This window comes from Protomyctophum parallelum (assembly GCF_964188405.1).
Source record: "Protomyctophum parallelum genome assembly, chromosome: 6".
In the NCBI taxonomy this organism is placed as follows: domain Eukaryota; kingdom Metazoa; phylum Chordata; class Actinopteri; order Myctophiformes; family Myctophidae; genus Protomyctophum; species Protomyctophum parallelum.
The window spans coordinates 21936133-21954976 of NC_139701.1; the positions used below are offsets into that span (position 1 = coordinate 21936133).

The 18844-nt window shown below is 43.4% G+C and overlaps 1 protein-coding gene across 1 annotated transcript; it reads right to left on the reverse strand.

Annotated features, from left to right (window-relative positions):
- Positions 1 to 321: 321 nt before the first annotated feature.
- On the reverse strand, positions 322 to 17781 carry sap130a (Sin3A-associated protein a). Its single transcript, XM_083767774.1, has 21 exons — positions 17696 to 17781; positions 16956 to 17090; positions 16567 to 16835; positions 16274 to 16441; positions 15794 to 15920; positions 15468 to 15583; positions 15256 to 15380; positions 14609 to 14759; positions 14285 to 14375; positions 13487 to 13591; positions 13146 to 13287; positions 12073 to 12179; positions 11260 to 11553; positions 10988 to 11165; positions 9167 to 9265; positions 6865 to 7232; positions 6053 to 6301; positions 5713 to 5838; positions 3807 to 3910; positions 3250 to 3363; positions 322 to 2387 (listed from the first exon to the last, which is right to left on the reverse strand). Exons 2-21 carry the CDS (start codon positions 17065 to 17067, stop codon positions 2229 to 2231), a joined length of 3204 nt encoding a protein of 1067 aa, XP_083623900.1. The 5' UTR covers positions 17068 to 17090; positions 17696 to 17781; the 3' UTR covers positions 322 to 2228.
- Between the last annotated feature and the right edge of the window lie 1063 nt (positions 17782 to 18844).

Genomic DNA, 18844 nt, shown 5'->3' on the forward strand with positions numbered 1-18844 from the left:
AGTTGCACCACTCAGTTCACACGGGTGGGACAGACAATAGGCTGACAGGAAATGGGGGAGTGAAATGCAGTAAAGACCGTCGGGATCAGGAGTCAAGCCCGCAGCACACTGCCAGACTCGGACTATCTGCCAAGGTGCCTGGACCGCTGAGCCACGGACCAGGACCAAATTAATATTCTATACATCAGTGGTTCTCAAAGTAGTTGTAGTGTAACTCTGAAAGTGTATAAAGGGAACCAAGTGGATCAGTTATGGCTGTCCTTGAAATTAAAAGGTTTGATAACCACTGTTCGATATTAATCCTTCAAAAGACTAGACGTGAATTGTTGGAAGTAGCTTTACTATACTTACACAGACAGAAAACAATGTACAACAGCTGGATGCTCCAGCCTAACTTCATCTCATTATTGGTACACTGTTGAAGTGCCACATCGCACAGCACATAACGGTTCATCAAGTATACAAAACTTGAAAAGAGCAAAGTCAACGGAAAACAAAACAAAAACAAAGCACATGTACAGTGTTTTACATGGACACCAATGCATTCCACCATCCTAATTACACGAGAACATTCTTGCTTTCAAGCACTTGCACCTGAAAGCACGCAAATGTACAATGTGGCCAACACATGATATCCGTTTGATAGGGAAAAAAAGAAATGTCATCAGTAACCCTGCATTAATGCATAATATAATATCTTGTCTTTATCAAATACCACATACATTTACCATTTAAGAGCTTTTCTCGTATATTCAAATTTGATGTCTCCACTTATGGGTTGTATTTCTTATTAAACGTAAACCCTATACTTAGTTGAGCGGAGACTCGCTGCAAGCTTGTAGATCTGCTATTTTCAGCTAATGTTCGCCCCAGATTTATTTTCAATAATCCACACAGATCATATTTTAAATTTGAATTTTTTGAATGTCAAGTAGTAATAGTGACTTTTCCCTGCCTGATCAGAGCCGCACATCAAAATGGCGCTTCTCAGAAAAATGAAATAATCTGACCTTTTTTTTGCACAATAAAATCTTTCTAGATGGGTATAAGCATGTGGACAGCATTCACACTCTCTGTCCAGCTCAAGTACACCGAAAAATGAAGGCACAGGTTGATGAGAAGAGCACATGGTCAAGATTGAGATTAGTCTGTATAACAGTTTTACTAAAGGATTCCTTTAAGATTATTGTTTTAGTTCCATAAGACATCCAATAATTACACTTCTATCCACTAGAGGGTGCTTGCCTTCACTTGTTCAGCTAAAAACATTTCTACTTTAATAACATAAAATAACTTGAACATTTATGCAGTAAATTATGAATATGAATGATATAATTTCCTCGACGCAAGTGTACCATACGCCTGAGGTAGCTTGTTTTGATAAAGAATAATTCTGTGACAAGATTCCTCACTCCATGTAACACTGTGTCCAACTTAACCAAATAGTTTCTATATACTGTACTTCATTACCGGGGTCTGTACTTAGCCCTCTAAAATGTAAAACCAAATCCCTTTGCCAATAATAGCCTATCTACAAGCTCACCATGTGTCATGACACCTTGTAACTTGTAAGCTTGTACATCGGCCATTTTGGTCAAATGCTCGCCTATTACGTCATGCCCATAATAGGGACGCTAGGGTTCATTTTTCGCCGATTTGGCTGCTTCTAGCTCCATAAGTGAACACAAGCATCCTGAGATCCTCTAGAGGATAGACATTGCATTACTCCCTTAACTGAAATAAATTTACCGCTAACAGGGCGAACTTTATCCGAGATTGACCACTCCATAGCACAATAGCCTATAGAGGAGTGTGAAATTTCATAGAACTCTACATTAATATTCTAACACATTCTCTTCGAAGTAGAGGCAGAGACAAAACAAAAACATTTTCTTTACTACAAATTGTCTCTGGGGGAAGGGTCTTCAAAATTGGGGAAAAAAAGAGAACAGAATAAGAAATAATGTTTAGAGGGAGGGCTAGTTGGCCTGTCCAGTACAACCTACGATGACTCAGCGCTCAGGAAAAGAGCGTGGTGTCTTTTAGTGAGAACCTACTCCTGATGGGATTTTCCTGCTTTGTGAGGTCTTGAAACCCTCCTCGTCTCTTGTTCTCTGCCTTCTCTCCAGGCAGATTTAGGGAGGGAGCCTGCGATTGTGCGCAGCAAATCATAGCACCCAATTGTGAGAAGCTCCTCCTTCACTACGGAGGGAGCATGTTTCCCCGTTTCATGCACGTTCTTTCCGTTTCAGTTTGGAGGACTTCTTGGTGGTGCCATTCTTGTTGAGCAGCTTCAGGACCTTGTCTTTATGGTCCAGGACTTTCATCATGGTGTCCCTGGCCTCGGTCACCTGGTCCATCACCAACTTACAGCGCTGCATGTTACCCTGTTGAAATGACACGGCTTGAGTTGACTGCTCTGAAGTCATTCATTCAGAAGTGTTTAGAATAACATTCTGCATTCATAACACTCTAAAGACTTCTGCTTCTCATAAATAAAACTACATTGCTGCCAAATGTATACAAATAACTAGAATTGCACTCTGTCGAGTGCCTACTTGCGCGTTGCACACAAGTAGGCCAAGTGTGCAGGTATTGTCGACTGCTACGAACTTTCAAATCTCAGTCTCTCTGTAAAACATTGAAATTAAATACTAAAGTTGGGTTATCAAAATTGGTTGGGTAACGGGTAACTATGTATGTATACATGTACTGTATGTAAGTTGTAAGTTGAAAGTACTATACTGTGGTCGGCTGGCTTCTTTATGTGCGTATGCTTGGTATAGGTATATATACTGAAGTTGATGGTGACGTAATTAAGATATGTTTCAATGTCAGGTTAGAACTGGCCTTCGATGGTGATGTAATTAGGATATGTTTCAGTGTCGAGTGAATTAAAGGTAATGTCTATGTATACATGTATGTAATCTGAAACCTATCTTTATTACGTCACCATCAAAAGCCAGTTATAACCCGGCATTGATACATATCTTAAGTAAGTAAATACATGAGCAATATAGATAACACTCAAAGGTGATGCCAGATGGCAACAGTTGGGAGGAGGCCTGCTAGTACACAGGGGGCTTTCACATAGTAAGGGGCTAACTAAGCTCCCCATTTTTTTGTTTCCTTAATCGGTGAAGCTTTAAACAGCTGCTCAGCAGAATATGTCAGATAGTATTAATAATAATATTAATAATGGCATAAAGCACATAGCAAAGTGACCATGATAAGGTAATTTCCACTGACCTGTATGAGCTCATTGATTCGATGGAGGTCATCGTCTGAGCCTGCTCTCTTCTTTGGAATCAGGCCCTCTTGGAGGGTGGACAGTCTGCTGTACACATCATGCTCTAAACTGGACTGTGGACAAGACAAACATATATAACCACCGTGTCTCTCCTCTCCGGAGTAATCCTTATGCTCTCTTTCTATGCTATAAAGAAAAAGGAGTCCGTGTTGCAGAACTGATGATTTAATAAACAAAAATAATTCAAAAGAACAAATGTGATCAGCCAGGGTTCTAATTCTGTATCAACTGTCCGTAGCAAACAATCAAAATAAGATATCAATTCCTCTGAATAGCGCGAGCGCTTCCCTCTACACCAGATCCCAAATAAACACAAGCTATCCCACATAATACTCCTGTACTCATCAGAGCATTCAGACCGCCAACTATGTTGTTTGTCCAGATATTCTTGGCCTAGTGTGCGCACACACACACACACACACACACACACACACACACACACACACACACATGTACAGTACACACACACACACACACACACACAGCTAATACTCACCAGCTGCCGGAGCTGTGCAGCACACAGGTGGATTTTCCAGCCTTGTGCTCGACATGCCACTCCTCTCTGATTGGCCATGTCTTGTAATGAGCCTTTCTTCTCCTCTGTGGAAAAACAAAAATCACCACCATTCATTCAAATATTATTAGTAGGGCTGCTTGTAGGATCGTTCATTTTCTTCCTACAAGCTCACAGTGTGTTGCGATCTGGCACAGCATTTTTGAGTGGTGCAACCACTCCAAGGAACAGCAATGTCCGTGTTCGTTCACCTATGTATGTGACGTTAATGAGCATGACTATTACCAGTACCAGTAGGGGCGCAGTTGTGAAACAGAGAGAGAGATAGTGCTGTACTGTTGCCTGCTAATGAGAGATAAAAGGGGAGGGAGGGGGGGTTGCACCACTCAGTTCACACGGGTGTGATTTTATTTTATTTATTTATTTTGAAGCACTTCAACTATAAAGCCTATTCAGTTTGGTTATTAAGGTTATTTTATTGAATTATGACTTTAATAGATATAGGGCCATTTGCACCAAGAGAGATTAAGCCTTAATCTGGTTTAAATCAAGGTTTATCTATGAATCCAGTTGCACCAAACTTTAAAACTAGTTTTCACTAATGCGGTTGGTTTTGTTTTTTTAATCTTGGTTTTAATTTTCACAGTATACCTGGATTAATGTCAATCCTGTTGCACCACTACTTTAAACTTTGATTTAAGTATCAATAAGGGATTAATTCTAAACCAGCAGGAGGTGGTTTAAATGAAAACAACATGGCAGCATATATACCTCTACATGTTTGTTGTTGTTTGGAAACTATCGGAGGAAGTGGTGGTGTGTGTGATCGACAGAACAGATCTATAAACCTACCAGGCACCACAGAGTGACGCGCTCTGAGTTTATACGTCTGCTGTTTTTTTTTGCGAGCGAGACGTTTTTTATTATTATATATATTTTTGCTGCAGGCACTATAATTTAATTTAAACATTCTCAAATATGAATGAAATAGTAACGCTAATGATGCTCACGACTGCTGCTGTTTATTCACAGCGCAAAACCAAGATGGCGGACACACAACAAAGTTCTGTTTAATCCATGAATTAATCACAGTTTAAAGTTTTAATGACAGTTTAATATATTAATAACAGGTTAAGGATTTAATCACAGATCTGTTTCAGCGCCACCTGGTGGTCACCAGTTTAGGCTTTGAGTGCCAATTCTTCCATTATAAAGAAACAAAGAATTTGTAATTCTATTATGCATGTAATGTGCATGTCATCACCTGTACACCAGATTAGAGGAATTTTCAAAATATGGATGAAAATATATATTATTTTTTTTAATTCCCAAGGGAAGACGTCTTGACGTCCGTGGCATCCATTACTTAATAGGCAATTAAACGTGTTGACGTTTATGGCTACTAAACAGTTTTAAGCAATGCTTAAAATTAAGTGGTGCAACACAACTCAAATTAAAATTAATCCTTGATCAACAAATCCATGATTAACACTAAACTAAGCTTTATTTAATAAACTTAAATTCTTGCAAACGACCCTATATCTCATTCTAACACGGTAATCCTATAGTATTATACCTAGTCCTGATGGTGTGAGTCCTGACATCGCCAGCGAATCTGGCGATGTCATTTCCTGTCCACGTGATCACAACATTTGCTAGTTTTCTCCACTGTGCTACACAGTCGGATGTCTGGGATGCTAAGCGATCATCGTTTATTTGAATAACTAAGTCAAATTAAGCTCTAATCAAGCCCCAAACATCGCATTTTACACAGCGATGCACATAAAGACCGCGTGCGAGTGCACGCACGCGAGGATTTCGTCCGGTTTTAGGTAGACTACATCGGCCGAGCTCCAGTTAAGGCTCAGCACATGGCCAATTGACCTACCTTTAACCCGTATGTCGTTATATCTCTGGAAGTGGTGGTAGGCTGCCTTCCAGGGGTTACGATAGTGACGCAACAGGGTGACAGGTGGCCGCGGCCTGACTGGAACATAACGCACGCCTTCCTCATCTGGAACACGCATAAAAACAAACAAGGTCAACCAACCGAACAGCTTCTACTACGCTAAGTTATATTAATGACTCACCCAGTGATGGCTTGAATACAATGGGGGAAAAGAATCACCCCCAATGACTTCACTATTCTCTTTGTTTTTGGATTCTTCATTCACAATTAACGAGTGTGCATAAGAGATTGCTTCAAGTGGCGCAGCTGGTCTACATACCCACATACTCCCTGGGTGGTGACTCTCGCCTCTCGGCCCTGCCGGTGAGGGGCCTGTTGGTGGCTCTCTCCTCGTCGGTGCTGTTGGTCTCCACCATCTCACTCTCCTCCGTGGAGATGATGTGCTGCTGCTTGCGTGGCTTCTTCCTGGGCGAGGCCCCTGGGATCATGTCCCCTGACGCTGGGCCACTCAGGGAGGAGGCCTGGGCCGCGGTGAGCAGTGGGGCCAATGGTAGGTTTGCGTTGGAACCTGTGCGTGAGAGAAATGTCACGAATATATACCCATTTAGGCCAGACGTAAAAAAAAAAAAAAGTTTGCTCTGAAAGAATATATATTGAAAGATTTGTGCCGCATTTTTACGATTTTTCAAAAATAGCAGACCTACATGAGCTTGTGGATCTGCTATTTTTCAATAGCTAAAGTATAACATAATGCTTAGTCAAAACACCAAAAGGTTCCCGTCTAGAATGGGTTAAAGAAATAACTCAGAAAGTTTGCTTATTGTGTTTTTATAACAATATAAGGGGAGAATAAATCACATTTTCTTCTGAGATACTGATTATCCACATTAGCGTTATTTTATTGTGTCGTACAAAAATAGTGAAATAGTAGATCTACATGCCATTTTGTTTGTTTGTTGTTGTTTTGTTTTAAAACGTTTCACCTATACAGAAAATCCCAAAAGATGGATGGATTATTAATTGATTATTCCATTAAAATATTTTTGTATTTATAATCGATTAAATCATTTCCATGCGATTTACTGTTGCAACTTGCAACCCATAACAATCCACCACGAAAACCATCTGTACCTGGCTGGGAGGTGTCCATAGGCTCAGCCTCCTGCTTGATCTTCATGTCTGCACAGGTGGAGCTGGCGGCGCATGCTGCAGTGCTGCTAGCGGCAGGCTGTGTGGGAGACGCCACCGTGTTGGCCATGGAGGCAGGGACGGGGGGAGTGACAGCCATGGCTGCCGGCAAGGCGGAGAGCACTGTGGAGGGCTGGGAGGGAGGCACGGGCCCAGGGGGAGCCAGCATGGTGGGGATGGCCTGGGAGAGGTGCTGCTGGGCGGGGGACGAAACAGCCTGCTGCTGCTCCCCTCCCTGGGAGGGCAACGCCTCCACGGCCACCATGACAGGGGGCGCCATGGCCATGTGTATCTCCGCTTTGGGTTTCACCCTGAGAGGTAGGTAGAAACATATATGTGTGTGTGTGAGTGTGAGTGAGTGAGTGAGTGAGTGAGTGAGAGAGAGGGGGGAGAGAGAGAGGGGGGAGAGAGAGAGAGGTAGAAACATAGAAAGAGAGAGAGGGGGGAGATATAGAGGGCATTACAGACAGTAGTTCTCAGACGTTTTCAGGTCAATTTATTTGGCCGCCGACCCACATAAGAAACTATTGTGTAATTATCGCCGTTATATATATGTGTGTGTGTGTGTGTGTGTGTGTGTGTGTGTTAGGGCATTCATCAAAAAATCGATTTATCGATTAATTATCACGAGTCGATTCGGATTAGAATAAGTCGAAAGTAAAAAAAAAAAAAAGAAACATTTCATATTTATCATATTTTTTGCTCTATGTGTGCGTCACTGCGTGTGTAGTGTACAGAATTCAAACTGTAGCATTGATTATTGTCACGGACAGAAGTCATTCTTTCCCTTTACATATGCACTCGCCTATTAGGTTGCATTGCATTGCATTCAGAACGCGCCCTTAATTAAAAACCAAATGCAGCTGTGTGTATGTGGCTCTCAGCGCGCAGTGTCCCACTATTGACTGGCTGAATTTGGAGTTTGAACTGCGCTGTGTCAGAGAAGTAACAGATAGAAGCACGCAAACGTTACCCCCAAACGATACCCCCCTCACCTCCGTGCTGGAAATATAACGTCTGGGTTTCCGAGGCTACATCCGTGCTGACGCAATGACTGTCTTGTTTCTGGTTACGCTTTACGCACATGAACCTCTCCGTCTCCGGTCAGTGCTGGTTGTTGTTTATTTGCATGGCTCAGAAAATAAGTAACAAACTAAAATGTTGTTGGAGGAGGAGGAGAATAATAATGTTATATCTCTTATTGTGTTCTCGGGCCGCTGTGCTGCTGCTGCGCTGTGTGCCAATACCACTACTTTACCTGGATAACAATCTTTTCATTTTGACATGATTCACATGAAATAATAATCCTGTACCGGCACCGCGTGTAGCGTTTGGTTTCATTAACGCGATCGTGACAAAATAGCCTATACAGCTGCTGCTGCCAAAGATACCAAAGATTGGACAGTGCTACGCAACATGGAAGTTTCAAAACCGTTTATATAAATCAGTCAGTGAAGTCAACTTTTCACCGCCGTTCGGTCCCCGTCGTCCGTCCGCCCCACCCACAATCAGAATCAGAAGCGTTTTCAAAGAGACGAGTATAGGATCATATAAAGGCAGCCTGAAAGGCAAGCATTTGCATTCCAATGGGTGATTGAGTGTCGCGCTATACGCGCAACGGCCATCAGGTCTGGTGTTTGTCCTCTTTTCTCAGTGTTTTCAAATGGATTTTTAAACGACGCAAAACTTGGAATTCCCCTCTCGCGTACCAGTGGCACGTGTCCCGCGGACCGGCACCGGTGTTTGGGAACCTCTGATATAGATGATACATGCACTGTGTCATATTGGAGAGGCCACTGACTGAATGCGCAGTGCTTTGTTTGACATGCTCCGTATCTGAGCGGCGCGCGCGGCACCTCCACCCGCCCCTGTTAAGACCCCCCCCGCCGCATAAAATGATTTATCGATACAACTTCGACTTTGCCGTCTGACAAGTCGACTTAGAAAAATCTCAAGTCGTTTATGCCCTAGTGTGTGTGTGTGTTTAAAAATAAATCATAGATTTGCAAATTTTTTCCCGGTAGTAATGGGTTAAAAAAATTATTATATTATATTAATAAAATAGAAGATCTATAAACTCATAATGCATCTTGATGCATTGTGAGTTACTTTGCATGTAGAGTTAAAGTGGTTAAACTGATTTTGACACTATATTAACTAAGTTTGCTGGGGACCACCTGGAACAACCTTAAGGATCCAGGGTGTCCCCGGACGCCACACTGGACAAGGTGACAGGTCAACTCACCCTGCTGGCCGTGGAGATCCTGCCCCTCGCACAGCGCTCTCCATGCGGCCGCTGTTGGCGTCATTGGGCTGGGCTGGGATGAGGTTCTTGCGAACACAACTGAAAAAATGCAACAGCAGAAAGACAGATATTTGTTCAGTCATCAGCAGGTCTACTCTACAATCCTGTCAAAGTTGACCCAAAATGACAATAGTCTTTCTTAAAAGAAATCGGTTCAAACCATTCACATATATCTTGTCCATAAAGAGAAATAACGTTTTTAACAAGAACAAGTCTTTTAAAAGATCATGTGCATATCTACACATTTCAAAACAAACAAAATTCTGTCCTATACCGAAAAACTAATTCCGGTAAATGACTGTAAATGACACATAAATGACGGTTGATGTTAAGCTGCGTTCAGACCTGAATATATATAGCGCCTCAGTTCGTCCCGTTTGTACCACTGCAGGTTGCGCCGTGCCCGTTCGCACAATTCTCGTCTTTGGATTGACTTTGTATGTAATCGCGCTGCTCTAACCGTCCAAGTCTGAACGCACCTTAAGGCGCTGTCTCCTTGGAGCAAGATCTATGTTGTGTTGTGAGAAATTAAAGCTCCACAAGGTAAACATGGAACAACAGTTATGTTATAGAAATAGAGGAATGGAAGCGCTGCAGGGATCTGTTCGTGTCTCTTAGATGGGTGCTCTTTGGTGATACAGGTAAAACCATATAGACAAAAAGGTATCCTTCCTCCAAGTTGTACTGATTGTCAAAGTGTAAATTGCAGACTTGAAAATAAAAGAATCCAAGGCCCTCCGTCTTTGGTGAAAAATTAAATAGTTTATTTGATGATGAGCAAGGCTCCTGTTATTTATTTGCCTAGCTCATCATCAAATAAACTATTAAATTGGATTATTTTATTTTCAAGTCTGCAAAGAAGGATACCTTTTGTCTAAACAGTTATGTTATATTTATAATGTCAAGGAAAATATAATTAAACAAAGTACTGACCAAAATGTAAGGTGTTTCCAAAGGGGACTTGTTAGATTGATCTGAATGCAAGTCACGCTCTCTGTGGTCGAGCTGGGTTGTGAACTCTGCCATCATTACCACAAGGTGGTTGTTGAATTATTCATCGTTTCAGCTTGACCTACATTTCATGTTCAATGCACGCAACGTGACGTTGTGTGGCTCCTGTCCTTGCTGTCATGCAGTACATCCAGTGCAGTGGGTCGGGCCCACACAAGAACTCGCGAGACAGACAGCTGCTGTAGTAGTGCTTTTTTAACGGCGTGGCTCTGCAGAAGTCTATCTATAAGAGGTCGGTCTGTCTGCGTGTCCAGAGCTAGGTTTCTAGTGCACAATGGCAGTAGGCCACAGAAATACTTTTGTATTTAATACTTTTTGAAATATTTAACTTTAATTTTCAAATTCAATTTGATTCAATGGAAGGCCAAATCTTGCCCATATTTGAAGTCATACATCATAGAGTAAGTCAAAGACAACAGATGACAGGGTGGCCACACACCAAGATCAACTTTGGCACCCGTGTGAAGATGTATGCGTTATGTGTTCAATGTTCGTGTTAGGACAAACACTCTAAACTGGCTATTCAGTATTCATTGTCAATGGCATTGTTTACACAAACTCTCAAAGCTGGACGAAACAAAAACGTTTTATGTAATCATTTAATTTTGGAATATTAGTTGACAGCCCTAATGCTCCGTTCTCTATTCTCAAAAAGTCTGGAAAATATTTAGATTTTATAATAAGCATTAATTTGATATATAGTCCATCTTTATCAATGGCTCAGCATTAATAGACAGTAAAGTGACTCACCCTTCATTAGTGGGCTTCTTGCGGAGGATGCTGGGCCGGGGGGAGGAGACCAGTGTGGGAGCTCCTCCTACTCCTGCTCCTACCTGGGCATGTGCCTGCACCATGGTGGCCACCGGCTGGGTGGAGTTGAACGCAGTGCTGATGGGGCTGGCCACGAAGCCGTCAGGCAAAACAACCCCTGGAAGGAGCAGAAAGCAGATTGTAAATAACTGTGTTCACGTTGAACTGTTGTTCACGTCAACATCGAGACGGCCACTACTTCCAGTAATTACCAGGAGGTTTGGCTTCAGTCTGTGGTTGCTGCTGCTGCTGGGTGACTATAGGTGCCTGCTGTATTCCCTGTGTGGTGATTGATGCGGACGTGTGCAGACCCTGCACCCCGATCGGAGCAGGCTGAATGCCCTGCGAGGCAATTGGTGCAGGCTGGATCCCTTGGGTGCTGATTTGTGCAGACTGTAGACCAATCCGGTCCACAGCCATCAGCTGCATGGGGTTGAGGTGGACGGTGGTGGCCACGCCCACTCCGGCTGGGGTGGGCATTGCTGAGCTCGGTGCTTGTGGAGTAACTGAGTGAGAAGACACAGGGATTAAAACGCAGGCAAGTATATAATAGAGAACAATAAAATCTATCTGTGTTCTGCTGTTAACCTCAATTGTGTAACTGTTCAAAAGATGGCTATTGATTTGTTTATCTCTTGAATATTAAGACATTCCATGTTCCTATTCTACAATGGGAGACTTGTATCAATTCATGTGGGAAAATGAAGATTCAATGCATGGAAAATTACTACTACCGCTTGACTGCTGATTTGATGTGGCTAAAATTACCCCCAAGTCAAAGCAGATAGCCTCCATTTTTAACTTCCATGCTTGTGTCTTTTCTCAAGTAATGAGCACGGAGCCAGAACACCAAACAATGTGCTACTGTCCAAATACATACAGAGTTCCCGATACGCAAATTGCATGCAATTACATACACTACAATAGAGTTATTGAGTGAGCTTTTAGGCTTCGGCTCCCTTTAAACTAGAACAGTTTGATTCAAACTCCGAAGGGATAGAAACCAGGCCAAACATGCAGCTTACCAGGATACTGGCGGATGGTGGATACAGAGCTAGTGATGGGGGTGTAGGTGTATGGAGACGAGGAGTAGGTGGGTAAGAAGTACTGGAACTGCACAGGGACAGACGGCCTTGAGGAGAAAACGGACAGAATAAAAACACAAGACATCAGCAAACAGCAACTAAACCATGTCTGTGCATTCAATTCAGTATGTTACATAGAGATGCTAATTTACCTTTCCAGCTTGATTTGGCACCTGCCCACAGCGCCAAAACTACTAGTAACTGGTGTACTGACCATGGTATTACTGTGCTTAACTGACCAGCCAACTGGCCTGACCTGAACCCCACAGAGAATCTAGGTTCAGGTTGTATTGTCAAGAGGAAGGTGTGAGACATACTGTAAGACTGAACAATACAAATTAATTTACGGCAAACCTGGGCTTCCATAACACCTCAACAGTGCCACTGGCTGATCACCTCCATACCACGCCCCATTGATGAAATGATTTGTTCAAAAGTAGCCCAGACCAAGTATTGACTGACATACATAAATATACTTTTCAGATACATTTCTCGTTTTTTTTTTTGTGGTCTCGTAAAATATTCTAATTCATTGAGATAGGATTTTCATGAGCTGTATGCCATAATCATCAAGATTAAAACAAAAGGTTTTAAATACTTCACGTACAATGAATTGAGAATATATTAAAGTTTCACTTTTTGAATTATATTACGGAAGAAAACAAACTTTTACTAAATATTCTAATTCATTGAGTGTTCATTTTGTGTGTGTGTGTACAAACTTTGTCCTACACAAACATTAGATTCCCATTGACAATGAATGGACAATTTTACATCATAGTGTCTGAGCAAACAGACAGTCTATTTTACGTCATGATGATGTACAATGATAAGAGTGCTCTTTTCGCAAGCATTGTATTCAGCATGCGAATACAGAGTAGTCAATACTCGCACGGCCATAATTAATGCAATGCCAACCAATGGAAATGGATTGCCTGGTCTGTCGTCAGGTCTGTAACTCATCATCTAAAAGTCACTTGGACGTGAGCGAGCGTGAGACATCCGAAGCTCACCGGTTGTCGCTTCTGGCTTCCATGGTGACCGGGTTAGGAGAGGAGCGATGGCCTGAGATGGGGATGAGGTTGGCTCTCTCTCCCGGGTAGTCGGGCTGGACACGGGGGGAGGTGGGGTGGATGGGCTGTGGGACCACTTTGGCTGCACGCCACAGAAAAGAGACGGTAAGTTAGCAGGTTATGAATGGAAAATGTTTCACTTCTGAATTCAGATCAGATCACAATGCTGTACTTGTCAACTGTAACATAAACACAATAGTTCTCCCCAATTTCACCCTTGTGGGATCTAGAATGTTTCATAATGCTTTTTAACGATGAGCCTGCCTGAAGGTGGACCTTACCGACTGGGATGGTGGAGGTGGTCACTGCGGTAGCGTGTGAGGAATGTGAGGCCATAGTCATGGTGACAATGGTGTTGCTGGTCATTTGGGAGTGAGGCACGCCGCCTGCAGACAGAGGAACAACACAGAATCGGGTTATACGGGTTATGTCTTAGTTTTAGGTTTAGGTTCAATGTTAGATCCATTACTATTCAGAGTGGATATAGGTTAGTGGTGTCTAGTATTTATATTGGACACATGACGTCCTACGTTACGGCCTAAACAAACATTAAAGTCCATAGACTCAAAGATTTATATCATAGGTGCATAGACTTGACTGACAAACGTTTTACATCACAAGTGTTCTATACAAACAACAACATACACAAACAAACATTAAAGATCCCATAGACATGGTAAGGGAAATTCAAACATCCATCGACGTATTAAACATGGCATCTCTCGTCCAATATTAGAAGATGGTCTACTATGTAAATGTACAATATAAATTATGACTGAAGCTCTGACCAGCTGTGATCATTCTCGCCCTGATGAAAACCTTGTAGGTCGAAACATGCTGGCAGTTGCCTTTTTAATTTAATAAAGGCGTTCCTCATTTTTTAACTTTGAGTGCCTATCTATGATCAAAACGGGATCTATGTCTTGATCCCGTTTTGATCCGTCTTGCCATCTCCGTTGAGCACCTGGTTAGTTCCTCTTTTCCTGTGAACATGTATTGACAACGGTATGGTCCTTTAACACAAATGTCACAAGACAGTTGTCACATCCATTCTGGATATTGGAATACCTAGTCCATACCTATTGTGGTAGTTGATGGCACAGTGTTAGTAGCAACTATGGGCGCCACCGTTGCTGCAGCTACAGGTGTCACAGAACTGAATATTGATTTCTATGGGACAAAAAAGAAAAAGATTATTTTAATGACAGGCTTAAACTTGATTTATCCTTGGTTGCGTGCTTGCGTCACACCAAAAACAGCCGCTAAATAATCAAGCTACAAGCTCACAACGAGCTGCCTACAATGCGCTGTGAGCTTCTAGATTGGCTATTTTTGTTGCATTACACAGCGCACGACCACACATAAAAGCAGACATTAAACGTCTTCATCGTGGGAGGTCTGACCTGTGTCATGGTGTGTGGAGGCTGTGGCTTTGGAGCCCCGATGGCCGGGTGTGAAGGCAGAGTGATACGTGTGGCCGGGACGTCACGAGATGACTGAGGCCTCTGGATACTGATGGTGGCAGGAGGGGTGTGGATGGTTAGACCTGGGCGCCTGCAAGAGTTTATAAACACTTCAACATCTGTCTTCATCGTGGGTAAAACAGTCATATAATGGCTCATTGAATGCAGAAGTGAATGGTTGGTCTTTGTGGGCGTAAAATAAAACACCAACTCGAAACAGAGGTTCATTAAAGTTAGCAAAAAATCTTAATCTTAATCCTGATTTAAAAAGCATCACAGGCTACTTATATCCTGACTCTCAAAATGATACATTATATCCCCCAGACATGAAGGTCATACAATTCAACCTGATCCAAGTATGATTTTCTTTTTTTTTTAAGATTTGTTTTGGCTTTTTATGACTTTATTGATAGGGAACAGTAGACAGACAGGAAAGGGGGAGAGAGATGGGGAGTGACAAGTGGGAAAAGGCCATCGGGCTCGGGAGTCGAACCCGCGGCACGCCGTCTGGCTGGCTTGGCAGCCTAGCTGCCCGGACAGTTGAGCTAATCGTCCGGGCCCCTAGTATGACTTTTAACAGTACTTACCCATGCACCATCTCTGCAGAGTGTGAGACTGTTGGATTGATAACGGGAGACTGTGTTCTGGTTGCTGATATAGGGGCCACCACCGTCGGCAGCACAGCTGTCGAGGTGGTCACAGCAGGACGGGACTGTGCAAAGATGACGGATGATATTATTATTATTCTGTTTCTCTAAGAACACAAATGCATTACTTTGTTCTGAAAAGAGGAACGCACCTGAATAGAATGGTGGATGATATGTTGTACAGTGGGCTGCCCGGGGCCGGCGCCTGCACCAGATGCTGGCCGCAGGACAGTTTTGTTGCCTGACATCACAGCTGCAGCAGCAGCCCCTACAGGACAAACACAACAACAACTGTGATCAGGCAGTCATTACTAGAAAAAAGGTTTCATACTTGTTACTGTTGGGGCATGATTTACATCAGTGTTGCACACCGAAAATAGCTGAACGACAATGTCCAAACACATTGCATTGTGAGCTTGTTGGTCGGCTATTTTTGGTGCACGACAACCGCACAACACAGGCTTTACACTACACATACCTCTGGGTAAGTGGGAGGTGAACGTCTGAGGAGGAACAGAGGGGGCCCCGATCTGCAGAGCTGGGGCACTGCTTCTAATGATCTGGATATTTGCTGGCATCAGGTGATGGAGGTTACTGGAGTGACCCTGAAGCACACCCAAAACCAGTAACGTCAGTACTTGGACGAAAACAAGGAATAGAGTGCAATTACAGTGTTTAGCTGTTGATCACAAGTTACTAGGTGTTTGGCTCGTGAACAACGCCACACAAATCACAATGCAGTCTTCAGTTGACTGCTGAATCATTCACTTCTGTGCCATTTGGTGGTGTGTCTTGTCTGTTCTGCACCACGGCGAGTTACACTGGGGCACTGTTAACTTGCTCTTATATGTCATACATGTAGTGGCATGAGCTGTGATTGCATTGGTCTAATTTTGTGAGGACATACAGAAGTGCTCGGGCAAAATTGCTAACAACATATATCACACAGTGAGCTTACCTGCTGACCACTGATAGTTGCCACAGGAATGGAAGGGGTTGGAGCAATGCTGCTCTCCAGGGTGACAGTGATGTGACCAGGCACCTTCGGAGGTATAGGAAGATGGCCCTGGTTGGAAGCTGGTGCTGGGGCAATAAGACGACTTGGCATAGGCGACTTCAAGACAGCCTTCAAAAAAGCATTGTAAGACAAGAAAATTATCTATACAATTCCCCCCCTCGGTCTAATATATCAACCAATCGCCTGGATTTACACCTTCTAGCTGCCAAGCATACAAGACAAACATGTCTAACCTTCATTTGTCCCTCGGTGAGGCTTGTAGGCTGGCCCTGTGGCAGGTGGATAGGAGGGGCTGGCACAGCCACAGGGGCACCAGGCTGGATGGGCACTGCCTGGGGAAGACCTTGTTGTTGCTGGCCATGTGCCTGGACCTGCGGGTAAGGTCTGACCACCACAGTCTCCTGCTTGTCATCTCTGAACATCATGGTTCCTCCTGCCCCACTCGGATGATGATCATGTGGTCCATGATCAGCTTCACGGCCGCTCTCCATATCACCCCCAGCTAACGGAAGACAAGGACGTTTTAGATATGTTTCATAGCCATTTCCATGGCTGAGAAAGTTATATTCCTCTCCAATTTAAAACAAACAATGCAGTGTTTGTTCTACTTTTCTTCATATACCCGTTTGGTTGGATGGTTGATTCACAGTAACCATGTTTCCACTACCAGTGATCTGGGGTGTTCCTCCACTGTTGGCAGGCATCCCATGTCTTGGGAATTGCTGGGAGCTCATTTCTGGCAATAAATGGCCTGGCCCTAGAACACAAACAGCGTTAACATTAACATTGACGCTGGCTATCGCCAGCGCTATATGGAGCCGGCAGTGTTGAGGGGGGTGGGGGAGACATGTCATGGACATTTTCGAACATCATCTAGGCGTAAGCAGCAGCACGTCAGATTGGTTACTAGACAGAGACGGAGTAGCTGATGTTGAGAGGATTTCATATTGGTAAAATGCTCTTAGGAGACAAGAGAACTCGCCGTTTAGGCGCAGATTTCTTAGCCAACGTAAATACTAGGACACACAACTGGTCGTGTAACTGCAACGCTATGTAGATAAGCGTGAGCCGTCAAGAACCACGGGACGAGTCGTTTAGATCAACGGTGTTTAAACATGGGTGTTTAAAAAGCCGGTCCAATCTTTCACATAAACCACACTAGCAGAACCACTCTGTGGTGGGGTTAGTAGCGCGTTAGCATGTTAGCCTAGCTAACGTTTACAGTCGTTAACACTGTGTGACTGCGTTTCATGCAATGCAACAACAACAAAAATATCCCCCACACACAACTTCCAGCGGCGACACTTTCGATGAGACATAAAAACAAACATACATAAATATCAACACACGCTCGTGCGTTACCGTAATTTAGTTCAGGAATGGCTCGCGTTGTTTTGATTTTTTTCCTACAGTTTTTCCATTCGTCTTCTTCTTTTCTCTTTTTTCGACACCAAACATGTAAAGCCGGAAGAACGCTCGAGAGGCAGCGAAACGCCCATGCCGTGTTCTGTCCAATCGGAAGAGAGGCTCGCGGGATTTTCGTCCAATCGGGAGGCCGGGGAATAGTGCGGGAGGGTGTCGCTGGCTAAAAAATAGCAGATCTACAAGCTATCAATTCAATTTCAATTCAAAGGAGCTTTAGGATGAGAACATACGTTTACATTGCCAAAGCAAGTGTCAAATGCGACGCGTTGATAGCTTGTATAGATCTGAAAGAGCGCGGGGAGGGCAGGAAGAATGGCAAACAATGTAAACTTTTGTAAAGCAACCGTAAAGTATAGGCAATCTAAGAAAAAAGGGGGTCAACCTCAAACAAATTGCAACACAAACGCTTTCAACTTTTTTGTTTCATAAATATGTTGGTAATAACATATCAAAAGTCCTAAGAAATTTATATTAATATTATTATTGTTGTTTTCAAAATGTTTTGACCCCCCACAAACGGTCAGACTCAGAGTGTCTCACTGCATGACCTGCGCGGTGAGTCGCCACCAAGAAAAGCCCTGGGTCTTCTCTGCAGCCAAATGCAGCGCCCCATCCAAGTGCCGAATGTCAAAAAGGTTGGTACCACAGCACCTCAAAGGCCCTTAAAACAAGGCTCCAGACCTCTCAAAACAAACTGGTCAGACTCCTACTTGGCCTCACCCCCCGAACCCACCTCACCCCTGCCCACTTTGACAGGCTGGGATGGCTTAGGGTCGACGACAGAGTACAGCATCTTGCAATGGGTCTGGTCCACAAGATTCGATATACCACCAAGATACCCATGTACCTGTCTAAATACTTCCTTAATGTAAACGAAGTCCACACCCACAACACCAGAGGGAGTGCAACAAACCATGTACAACCCAGATTCGGCACAAACAAGGGACTAAATTCTTTTCGCTCCTATGCCACCAAAATGTGGAACGCCCTACCAACAGTCATTAAGACATGTGAATCCCTTGACTCCTTCAAAACCGCTCTCAAAGGGCACCTACGGATGGCTGCATTTCGAAACTGGCCTCTGTA

What these genes read in the sequence shown, in the direction of transcription:
- sap130a (XM_083767774.1), bottom strand. Translation starts at nt 17,067, where the DNA reads ATGAGCTCCCAGCAATTCCCAAGACATGGGATGCCTGCCAACAGTGGA. An exon ending in TATGGACACCTCCCAGCCAG is followed by an intron (nt 6,302 to 6,864) that starts GTACAGATGGTT and finishes TCTCACGCACAG; the next exon opens with GTTCCAACGCAAACCTACCA. An exon ending in ACCACCCAGGGAGTATGTGG is followed by an intron (nt 5,839 to 6,052) that starts GTATGTAGACCA and finishes TGCGTGTTCCAG; the next exon opens with ATGAGGAAGGCGTGCGTTAT.